The 13,470-nt window shown below is 28.3% G+C and overlaps 1 protein-coding gene across 1 annotated transcript; it reads right to left on the reverse strand.

The window, feature by feature from the left end:
• Positions 1–6,274: 6,274 nt before the first annotated feature.
• LOC112601562 (calmodulin) lies at positions 6,275–13,206 on the reverse strand. Its single transcript, XM_025349253.1, has 4 exons — positions 12,608–13,206; positions 9,306–9,480; positions 8,995–9,237; positions 6,275–6,614 (listed from the first exon to the last, which is right to left on the reverse strand). The coding sequence occupies exons 1-4, from the start codon at positions 12,608–12,610 to the stop codon at positions 6,586–6,588; spliced, it is 450 nt and encodes a 149-aa protein (XP_025205038.1). The 5' UTR covers positions 12,611–13,206; the 3' UTR covers positions 6,275–6,585.
• Positions 13,207–13,470: the final 264 nt, after the last annotated feature.

A 13,470-nucleotide genomic window follows, 5' to 3' on the forward strand; every position in this document is an offset into this window, starting at 1 on the left:
TTTAAAATAATCGAAAACGACGGACGTGCGTGGAGTACTTTACGTATTACGCCCTTGGTTTATATCATTTTACCACGATTCAAAACTTAAAATGCTTGTCCATGAGCGTATTCTCGAGTCACGGCGAGTCAATATGACATTGCGAACTAAACAATGACGGAAGTGGTATTTATCTCGGCTTGCGACTACAACTCATATTTCCATGTTTGTGCCAACGATTTGAGAATACAAAAAAAAAGAAAAAACAAATAATGATAATAACGGTCGTCCTGTTATTTTATTATGCAGTAACTTATATAGATCGCCGTTCTTTTTCATTATATACTACAAGTTACAAGTCCTATAGTCCTAGTAGGTAATAATGTAAAATTTGATTGGAAAGAGAACAACTCACTAAAAATCTTGCATCAATTATTTTGACTCAGGTTACATTTTTATTTAACATTTATCAAAAACAAACTACAAAAAGGTATTTTAGTGGGTATCGCTCTTCTGCACATAAGATGTCAAGTTGATAACTTTTATAGGAGTATTACATTTGAATTCAATGATATGTTATTGTATACGAAAAACGATTCTGAGCGGAAACAGTCTGTCAGACCATCACTAAGTATACTTCAAATGTTTTTGATGTGTTTATACCTATTAAATTATTATAATGATATTATATATTATATTTTTGTTACCTGTTAACTTTTAAGTTAATAAAAACTTACTGTAAATACCGTAAAACAGTGTAAATAAGTTCATATCATTAATAAATAATTTCTTAAAATTAATAACGTATTTTGAAAATTTCATTGCGTACCTATAGTAAAATTCATGATATACATAAAAGTTTAAATTCCCAAGAATAATACTTTTGAATTATAAAAAAAAATAATTAACATTGTTATTCATCTTTAAAGTACATAATTTCTACCAAATGTTAAAATATCTATAAAATAAAAATATATTAGTACAGTTTTTAGATTTTTTATAGTTCCAGTATGAACTGCTCATGTAAAATATTGTAAGTAGATATGTAGATAGATACCTATTACATTTTCAAATCTTATAGCTTTTAAAGTTGAAGATTTTATCAAGTATTTACAGCAAAAAACTCGTAGTATGTAAATCGTCACGAATTTAAGAAATTGTATACAAATTATAATTTCAAATTTAAATTTTCAAGAATTTCGACCAAAAGAATAATTGTTTTCCTACACTCATAAATAAAAAATCGGCGGTAATGTTGATCACGAGGTCAGCTACGATCAATGATCGGCAAAAATGCGAACAGGCGACTCAAGTGAGCCGCCAAATTCGACCGTTGGAAAAAGACCGAAAGTCCAGGCAGAATGAAAGCCGTGGACACCGGCCAGCTTATGCACGCCGTGGAAGTGAATTGACGAGCCGCGAACATTCCGCGACATAGAAAGCCTTTGGCAATTAATCAATTCGGCAGGAAGTCAACCGCGTTCAAACAAATATCTACTTGGTAGATACCTACCTACCTACTTCTGGTTCACAATCTATTCAATTTTATTTACATATTTATTATTTATTTGATTTCTTACATCAAAATCGACAATAACACATTTGTTAAAACTTTAAATAACAGAGTAGGTACCTACTTAGTATTATTTATGTTTGCTATTTTATATAGGTACCTAGGTACATTTTTAAAATTTGTCATTCCTATTAACTACCCGGAAACAAATTTTAATGTTATAAAAAAAAAAAAATACAGTCGACTCTCGATAATTCGAAGTAAATGCTCGGCCCCTTGAAAATCACGCAATAATTCGAATAAAAACAATGCAATTAAGTACACTCGGTAATTCGAAATTAAATTTTGGGAAAACTGGCCACTAACACTTGACAATTCGAAGTATCATTCGTTCAATGCTCGGAAATTCGAAGTACATAATATATTCACCAAATGTATTTTATCTGTATTCTTATAATCTTTTTATTAATAATTTACTATACAATTGTGTATAAATTTAGATTATTATTGTTGATAACTATAGAATAATATCGTTAGAACCTTATCGTTTTATTTCTTAATCGTCTCTAATCGTAACTTTATTTAACTCGTCGAGTCGTTGATAGCCGTCAGCCGAATGTAGTTTTATTTTTGAAAAAATGAAACTAAATTCAATGAAGCAGAAAACCATTGCAGATTTCTTCAAAAAATAATAATCTTTTATAATAATAATAAAATTAACAATAAATAACTGTAATATGTATGTATCACCTAATTTACTTAAATAACTAATATGTATGTATGTACAATAATAAAAAATAAAATTTTTTTCTTAACTCTCTATAATTCAAATTTTTTTTGCCCTCTCGTTATTTTGAACTACTCAACAATTCGAACTCTCGGTAATTCAAAGTTTTTCAACAGTCCCGTCAATTCCGAATTATCGAGAGTCGACTGTATATATATATTAACATTTAAAGAAACTTGTAACCTTTTTATAAATATACTTTAGTAACTTATACATTAAATCAATCTTTCATTATAGTTATTATTATCGCGTGAAATAAATACCACGCGTTGTTTTAGATATATGGTCTGTCGGACGGTGCGATTATATAAATGACCACTATTTAAATTGTTACTATATTAATCACACCTTGTTTAGAACGTAGATTAGGTAAGTACCTATTAATTATTAGTCTTTGGTTGCTTAAACATTTTTATAACACGATCTCTAGTAATGTTAATTTCAATCAGAAACGAATCTTTTAATTAATACTAAATTAAAATTGTTTCCTGATTCATAGGATTATTTTATATTTAATAATAAAAGATATTAAAGATTTGTAGCTGTTTTTTAGTTAATAATTTTCTAAATTAGGATATTTAGTATATTTTTAATTTTTTCGCTTCCTAAGGTTTTTTTATTATTATTTAAATGTATCTATCAAGTGTTAGTTATTACAATAATCAATAAACAAAAAGAATATTACCTATGTTATTTTTTTTAAATTATTATTGAGGTACCTATCTCAAATTAAAAAAAAAAAAGCTGTTTTAAAACCAATGCAATTAGTATTTTATTTTTCTAAAAGTTATACGAGTACGGTAGATTGTACTAATTATTACTAATAACAAATCACATACATATATATATTTTTTTAGTAACTTTAAAGTAAATTAGATTAATTTATTATAACTTTCAATAGAATATGAAGCAAAAAAAAAAAAAAAAATTTATCTTTAGTATAAGAATTATCAAGAAACTTTCATAATTAATGTAAGTATAGAAACTAGATGTTAGAAGGCATTGAAGTAGAATAAGTTAATATTTATATCTTAAAATACTTTAAATATTATGTATAAATTGGTTAATTGGTATTTATGAGTATTAGGTAAGTTTTGTTATAGTAATTGATTAATATTTATTATTTATCATTAACAGGATAGCGATTTTACAGCACTTAAATTGTATAAATATGCACTATAATATTATCTTAAATATAATCGCTAAACATATGCAATATAAACAACAAAATATGCATAAAAGGAAATCGTACAGTAGAAATTGACAAAAAAACTCAATTAAATCAGTTAATAACAAAAATTAAAACCAAATACTTAATACGAAATTATCGTAATATTATACATCATATTGCCGCTATAATTGTATAGTTACATTAGCGTAATCGATCTATTTACTTAATTTAAAAATTTATAATTTATTTGATAAACCGATTGACAAAAATCTAAAAACACGTTTTACTAAAATATAATTTCATTAAACACAACTGATTTTGATTCAAAAACAAGTAAAAATACAATTCTCAAAAAGTCCAAAAAAAAGAACTAAAAATTAAAAAATAAAATTTTTAATTTGAGTGATCTATATCATGAAACACATTTTTAGTTTACTTTGCTATATTTTAAGTATCTCATGAGAAATATGCAAATGCCATAAAATTCCAACCCTGGTTATTAATAAATTCTTGATGTTTTTAATTGGAACTTTTTTAAGCGATAATCGTTTTATTAAGTACCTAGTTATGGAAATGAAAACAAGTTTTGTTCTAAAAGATAAGTTAAAAAATGGATAAGTATAAGACGTCATTATAGGAATAATAAAATAAGTATGTGTATTAAATGTAAAAAACATTTTAGTTTTATGGTCAAAACTTTTCTATGGTAGCTGATAAGGGATTTATAAATTCTATTTTCATATATTCTTAGTGATTTAATAAGTGAGTTCTTCTCCCACATTTATTATAATAATACATTTATTAAAATTTGACCTTTTTATACTGTTTAAGTATTACAAATGATAAAACTTATTTTCCAAATAAAAACATTTTTTACTGCAAGTTGTTTTTGAAAATATATTATTTAAATCATAATTCCAGTTTTTTCTGAGTTAATAAATTGTATGTACTAATGATAGGTCCTTAAAAATATAAAGAAATAATACATTGAATCTTCTGATAGTTATTATAATTTATAATTATTCAGATAATTTAAATAACCTATAATATTAATATAGTTTTTAAATCTTCATAGCCCCACATCAACTAAACTTATATTATCAATAGCACACTGTTAAATAATTCAAAAATTAACTTTACAAATTTTAATTTAGATATTTATATCAATATTTTAAAAAATCTGCTCAATAATTTGTAGGATAAATAGCAAAAATGATTTCAATTCGAAAAAGATTTTACAGCCAGAGGTATATTAATTTCAATTATTACCAATCATCATACTCGTCTCAAAATGTTATGTTTTGAACAATTTCTTTCCCAATTCCACTTTTAGAATTCTTACATTGGTAATAATATATTGTAGTGCTGATCAAAATACAGTAACCAGTATATTTCATCACTAACAGCATAATATGCATTCAGTTGGTCACTTGCCGGCTATTTAAATTTTCCTTTGAAAACTCCAATACATTAATTACTTTTTCATTAACAACAACAAAGGTGTTTAATTAACTATTATATCATTCCAAAAACAAGTAAACAATGATAAAATGTGTTTATTAGACAAAAAGTAGGACAACTGCGGTTATCAAACAAAAGTCTAGTAAAACAGATTAAAATATAAAATAACCTAGTAAATAAATAAATAAAAAATATATATATATCATATTATAATATATACGAAGAAAAAAATTCAAATTTAATACACTAATACGCGTCAAACTAACAATTATTAAAATACTGCAGGCGCAGGATGATGGTGAAGAGATAATGGAATAAGCTCAAGTCGGTAAATGGCAGCAATCATCCGGTACACGTGGCAAATCTGTACTGGTGTTCTCTCTCATCTGAACATGTTTCTCCATTATAGATGAAGACGTTTTATTTTAAATAAAACAAATAAATGTTGACATACACCATGCACCGCAGAAACAAATATTAATAAATAATTTTATTTCAAATACATTAGGTATTTATGTATAAAAAAAAATTAAGTTATTCACGTCCGACACCACAAAATATTATACCATTGATTTTCGACAATTACACAAAGTTTAAGATGAAATAAACTGTATACAGAATTATCTCATGAAATGGTATAGTAACAATAAAATATATTAGATGTATTCGTATATATAACATATATACCAATACAGTGTATTCTTTACATATTATATTTAACCGAATGGATGTGGGTGTGTGTATGTGTGTGTGGCAGACGTGCATATTGTTATGTTACCATAAAACTTGAAAATAATTGAGGATTAAATAAAAAAATTTCCATTCTCTTTTTACAAGTGAAGAAATAAAACGTTTAATGTGTGTCTTTTTGTATACTTTTTAAAAATTATAATAATCATAAAAAAAAAAATTACAATAATTTGTAATAGGCTAATAAATATTATCATGCCAAAATAGTATGTAAAATGTTTTGAATATTGTTGATTGATTTATTATAGCTCGTTAAAAAAAAATTGTAACTTTATCGGTGAGTGAGGAATGTGAAAACGTCCCTAATATTTAATAATTAATATTTATATAATAATAATAATAATAATAATAATAATAAATTACTAAAACACTGGAGATTATAATTAATCGTAAAAATTACAAGATTTTAAAATTATGTTTTAAAGTGTAAAACAACAAATTATTTATAATATAATTTTTCATACTTAAGATTATTATTATTATTTTTATATCATATTACCATAATTGTATATATAATAATATAATATGTTAAGATGAAAACATTACTAGCAAAAACTGAAAAGAAAAAATTTTAATATTTAAAAAAGAAAAACACGTTGCCGTCGGATAGTTGTTTTTTTTTTTTTACAAAATTTACACGGCAGATTCACTGCCAAACAAAAGAACTGATTTTGGTGAAATTGAAAAAAAAATTAACCATATAGATGATAGTATAACGAATATCTCAACACAAAAAAAAGTTCACAGAGTTCCACATGTGGTAAAAAGATAATTAATCTTTGTTTACTTCTTGATAATCACATTATCTTTTTAAAGCTTACTCGAACAAAAAAAAAAAAATGCAGGTTAATTTCTTCCTTTTTTTTTGAAAAAAAAAAATTATGATAAAAAATTACATAATAATAATTAATATTGAAACACATTTCACTTAGAAGTCATCATGGTCACGAACTCTGAAACAAAATACAAATAATTACATAAGTATAATACAAGTATATGAATTATCATTTATCAGTAATATAGTTGGTTACAATCATTTACCAAATTCTACCTAATAAATTAGAAACAAAGAAAGTTTTGTAAAATGTTTAACTGCCAAAGTACAGGAAGTGGGGTGCATGGATGGTTTTATGTGTTCTTTTTTCTTTTTGAATTCTTTTGAGGTTTTTTTGTCAAAAGGTATTTTTGCATTCGGGTTTTCACCAATAAAATATATGCTAAAAACAAAGAAACACAACCAAGGAACAAAGGAAAATAAACAAAGATAAATAGGAAATATCTATTAAAAAAGAAATGACACTCATGCGTAAACACACAACTACATCTAAATTCTCACTTCAATCATTTATTTTTACATGCATAATATATCTAGAAATGGAATCATAGTATAAATGATAAAAATATTGATCATACATATTATATAATAAGTCGGGATTTAAAGGTTGATGATGTGAATCAAATACTGATAACACATTAATGATGGTATGTCACAATTTAAGAATTTGAGATATCATGTGTAATTATCATAAAATTAAAAAATAAAAATAAAAACTAAACACAAATATAGATATGAGCACTGACCACAGTCACAGTACGTACAAATATGGTCCGAGCTAAAGTATGGAAATCTGTAAAGTTAAAAAAGAGAAAAAACTAAAATACCTAACTATCTGTGTCAGTTAAATAATAAATGCTAATGGCTACACATTTCAAAAATTTCTAAATGGTAACTAATGAAGATAATATTTCACTGAATTAAAATATTTTATTTAATGGTTAAATACTAAACATTATGACATTTAATTTTTTAATTACCAAAACAGGAGTACCTATGTTTATATATTTATAAGCAATTGAAAACAATCTTTTATCTAAATTACTATTTAAATTAATTAAAATAATTAAAATTTAATAGGTACTATTAAGAAAATATATTATCAATACTTTGAGTAAATTACTATTGCTATGAACATTTTGTCTAGTATAGTAGGCATTTATGTCAACTCAATTGAAATTTATTTATTAATTATAAAAATATTTGATTGAGTTGATGAATACTATCTAAATTTAAACTGTCTAAACTAATGAAAATACAAAAATAATAAGAAACCTACACACAATTATGTTATCAAGTAACATTTTAATTTTAGTCAAATAACCAAAATTGTTGATTCTATTAACATAGAATACAAATGTCTATAAAAAAGATTTTGAACAAGATTTAAAATATAAAAGTAAAATTGTTTTAACAGAAACTATTGTTTAATTATTATACAACAATTTGATGCAAATATCACTCAATAGGTTATTACTATAAATAAATATATTTAAAACAAGAAGAAGAATATTTTAAAGGCTAAACAATTTTTCGAAACAAATATTTATAATATTCAAACCATTACTACCCTCAGAAAACAATAAAAATATTTAATGAAAGAATATTATATAAGTTATTAGAAACACTTTAACATTTGGAATTTAGATAAATTGTTTGTACTTATATGACAATGTTGAATGTATGGTATAAATAGCTTTTAAAAGTTTAACCACTGGATGAATTTAAATGTTTATTTTACACTTTATGGTAAAATATTTTTTATGACTTATTAAATAGGTGCATATCCATTAAAATAATTTTCTTTGGCAGTATGAAAACAATTTTTTTTTTTTTTGTTCTAATAAATTATACTATTATATACATATTATATTATGATCCTCAAAAAAAAAAAGAACACTCATTCCAATAAAATTTTTTCCAAACATATGTTTGATGTTTCCGCTAAATATTGTTTGGAAACCATAGGAATAAAATTTATTCTTAACTTGTAACCAAAAATGTATTAAGACCATTCAAAATCAATCTTTTATCCCCTTTATTTTTGACAAATCCTATTATCCATTATAGTCGATTAATGCTGTATGCTTTTATATGGTCTTTGCAATTTTAGTGATATGACATTATTACATATTATATCAATCTTTATAAATATTGCATGAAAATTAAAATATTTGGTTTCAATTGTTTATGTGGAACAGGTGATTCCAACTTTCCAACTTGTGCATTTTTGTTCCTCAGCGATGCTGGAACATTTTAGCATTTAAGTAAAAAATGAGTTCCTTTTATATAGGCTAGAATATAGGATGAATTAATGAAATTTATTAATACTTATGTAGTGATATTTATACTATTCATTAAGAATTTATAAGCGTTACACATTTCTATTCCTCTCCTGCAGTCTAGTTTCACATTCATAGTCTATAGCCATTTTAATAACATATTTTGTAACAAAAAATATAATATTATAAACGATTATCCAACTTCCCACTTATTACCTTCATAGTTGACTTGACCATCACCATCAATGTCAGCTTCCCTGATCATCTCATCAACCTCTTCATCGGTGAGCTTTTCTCCAAGGTTAGTCATCACATGACGTAGCTCAGCTGCACTAATAAAGCCATTTCCATCCTTATCAAATACACGGAAAGCCTCTCTAATTTCTTCCTCACTATCGGTATCCTTCATTTTGCGAGCCATCATAGTCAAGAACTCTGGGAAATCTATCGTGCCGTTGCCTATAAAAAATGTTGACATTTAGTTAAAAAAATACAACAAAAGAATTAATTATCTAGTGTATTATTACCATCAGCATCGACCTCGTTAATCATATCTTGGAGTTCAGCTTCAGTCGGATTTTGGCCTAAAGACCTCATTACGGTTCCAAGTTCTTTGGTGGTAATGGTGCCATCTCCATCCTTGTCGAATAGCGAAAATGCCTCTTTGAATTCGGCAATCTGTTCTTCTGTTAGTTGATCAGCCTACATGGAATAAAATTTAGAATCAGAAATATATTTAAAAACAATATTTACTAAAACCTTCAAAACACTTTTTCTTGCTTTTTTTTTAGCAATACAATTATTGAGATTATTTGTTATCAATGTTCAATTTAAATTAGATATAAGAAGATATAATAACACCTAATAATGCTAAATAATTGAAAATGTATTATTGTAATAACTAATAAGTTATAAAATTAAATTAAAAACTCTAGAATAAAATATATAACTTAAAACTAAAACATTTAGTCTTGGTATCAACACTATCAACTATTAAATAATATAAGACCTACTTAAATTTATTATATCAATTTTAAAAATAAACTTAAGATACAGGAAGTCTTTTTTAATGAAATATAGGCATCTATTATAATATTATTATGTAAATATTCACAATACATATCTAATAAATAGAAGGGAGTAGAGAAAACTAAAAACATTTTTACCCAAGAGATAAAATGAAAATTTTTTTTTATTAATTTAAATAATTTGTTTTAACATATTTTTGTGTTTATCTACCTACATTAAAATTAAATATTATAACTATATAACAAAAAACAGTAAATAGAAATAATAATAACCAATATTTTACATATTGGTAATTTTAATATTTTAAATCATGAGAATCATGTAATTAAAAATATATCTAGTAATCATAGGTAGGTCTTCATAAACTAGGCCACACTATAATAAAAACAGATTAGTCTAGACAATAGCTTCATTTGCATTAATAATATCAATGTAGTTTAGATTAGCTTACTTATAACAATGTAAAATAGCTATTATTATTAAAGTGCAAAAAGAGCTAAATAACATTCCTAAAATATGCCTAGCACTATCACAATAAAACTTATGAAAAAACAAATAAGTACATACAATGTTAATTGTCAAGTATTTAATTAACAGCTTGGTAAATTATATTTATATTTACTTAAATACAATTTAACTGTAATTAATAAAGTTATCATTAAGACTATTTTTTTTTTCAATAGATAGGATATCAAAATAGTGGTTAATGATATCTAATCATTTTACTAACAGATTTCATATATTAGGAACATAACAAAATGAATAAAATATTTTTATTGATATTACATATTTATCACTGATAATATTTTATTGACATACTCAAGAAATAAAATTAAAAACTTATAAATGGTTAACAAGGTAGATTTAATTTTTGGTAGGTAAATTATGTATGAAGAATAAATAGAACTTAGTGCATAGGTATAAGTAGGTAAGCATTTTAAAAGTAAATGAGCTGATGTTGAGCTTTAAGATTAATGAAAACTTTTAATCAACAGAATCAAAACACAACAAGAGATTGAAAATACATATGAGGTGAAGGAGCCAAGGTCATAACCTTTAAGAAGTAAAACATCCCAATAATCATAGGAGATAATTTTAAATTAGGAGATCAGTATTAAAATTATAACCAGAAAATAGTTATTAAAGGCCTTCATAAAAATAATCAATCCAAGTACTAACGAATCAACTAGAAATTAAAATCGAATGTAGTATAGAACATATTATTCATAAGACTTATAAATAAAATTAATCATAATAAAAATACTTCTGATAAGAGTAGTTACTAGAAGAATTATATCAAAAAGTAGATACATTAATAACTGCCAGTTGTTAAAATTAAAAAATAGGTAGTTTTAAAAAATTGAGTATTCTAGATTTTTACAATCAATCATAAAATCGGGTATGCAAAACCCATTTACAAAAGCTCATCTAAAAATCAGTTAAAAAAAAGCGTTAATCCAATAGTTAGGTATGACATAATTTCGTCACCGTGTAGAATTTAGTCGAAAAACAATTAAACTAGGTAAGGGAGGGGAGCACAAGAAACGCCCTAGGGACGCGCATAAAATCCTAAGGAAGCTTTATCGGGAGGTAAAAAAGGGGACCGCTTAACGATCAGGTGACTGGATGAAGAGGAGGTGGACTGACAACGTGCAAACGTTAGGCGATAGATAGCGTTCGAGAGCCTTTGACGGTGGACTACATTACTACTACAACACACTAACGCGAGCAAGTCACGCAATGCAACGATGGTTTGGGTGCGGGGAACAGAACGGGCAACGATAAAAAAAATAAGGAAAAAATTCGAGCCGCTGCCAAGTACCTTATTGCTGGCTAATAATTATTATATTATTCATTTTTTTTCTTTTAGTTTAACCACACGACAGGGCACACAATTAATATTAAATATCGTGTACGCGAGTTATCGGTGACCCGATCCGGCACCACATTTTGGGAATGTCCACAACCGCTGCATAAGACAGGGAAGCCCGTCACCTGAATGCATCTTCCCCTCCCCCAACAACACTGAAACGATTGGTGTACCGTTGTCACCGGTCGGCCGACGACTGGGGAATTAATACAACACGTACGTCGCGTCATCGTGCGTCAAATAATAAAAATGCACAATGACGACGAAACGTACGTTATGAGTGATTAAAACATTTACAAAACAAACGAGAATTTTTTTACTACCGCCGTGCGGCACACTGTACAAAGAACCACCTCGTCGTCGACCGCCGTTGCTGTCGTCGTCATCGTTGTTAAATTAAAACGAGTGAAAAAAACCCAACCACGATAAATACCTACCTACGCGAGAACAAGATCTTTGCGTCGCGCAAAGGTCAAGGCCGCCGCCAACGACGGATCGTACAAATATAAAACACAGTCATTGTTTGGGCCGAACGAAAATTTATAGGGGAAAACAATAAAAATGTTTTCGAAACGGCCGTGCCGACGAGGTACGCATTACGACAACGGCGGCGGCGCCATGTTGGACACCTTGGCGATGGCAGTTGGGACCGTTTCGACGACCACAAACAGCACAAAACCCCGGTAACGAGAAAACCGGAAAAAAAAGTCATAACGGTCAGTCTAAAAATAAACGGCCTGGGCAACAATAACCGCCGCCGCCGCCGCTGCCACCTTCGGCTATTTATTTATTTATTTTTTTTTTTAACGGACACCGACTGACCGAATTTGCGGTCGCCCAAGTGTTATCGTGACGAATAATACCATCACTACTACCACTAATAATAATAATTATAATAATAATAATAAAAACTGTATTGATGTCACTCACCATTTTGGTTATGTTGTCGGTGTTACGTCGACGAGAAATTCAATAACGGACACGTTTGGCGTGGTATACGACGCGTTGCTCCTGACGCGGCGAGTGTGTGTGTGTGTGTGCGTGAGTGCGTGTGCGGTGCGTATGTCACCCGGACAAGCGGCGGTGGTTACTCAGTAGTAACGCGCGCGCGCTTCCGACGGATACCGCGATAACCGCGTTTCCAATGAAATGCTCAGGTCTGCCGGCCGGGATAGTTGCCGCCGAACACCGCTCCGTTGCCTCTCACTCGGTCGCTGGCTGGTTGGCTGGCTGACTGACTGCCTCTCTTTCTCGTATCGCAACGTTAAACGTCTTTCGGACGCGACGGAATGAATACTGTTTTTTATTCGAAAAATAAATAACGTGCGGCGACGGAAAACAACTGAAAACGATACGATGCGACCCGGCGCGCGCGCGTGTGTGTGTAAGAGAGAAAATATAACCACTGTAGTAGTACCTGCAACACTGCAGCGTTGTATGTGTAGTCTGAAGTCGCACTGGTGTAGTGGGATAGTGCGCGCAAGATAGACTGTGTAGTACCAGTAACCGCGTTCAGTGTAAAACTGGTGATGGTCGTCGTGGTGGGTGTGTGGAAGAAGTGTGAGTGCGACCGGGGCGATACTAACGGCGGCCGTGACGTCACCGGCGGCGCGCGCGCTCTCGTACGCCCCGGATATTGTGTACGGGCTCTGCGCAGGAAAATAAATACGAAATAACACACATACACACACCGTACCACTAATACAACTACTACTACTACTACTACTACTACTACTACTACTACTACTACTACTACTACTACTACTACTACTACTACTACTACTACTACTACT

This window comes from Melanaphis sacchari, unplaced genomic scaffold, assembly GCF_002803265.2.
Source record: "Melanaphis sacchari strain LSU unplaced genomic scaffold, SCAv2.0 Contig79_pilon_pilon, whole genome shotgun sequence".
Classification (NCBI taxonomy): Eukaryota; Metazoa; Arthropoda; class Insecta; order Hemiptera; family Aphididae; genus Melanaphis; species Melanaphis sacchari.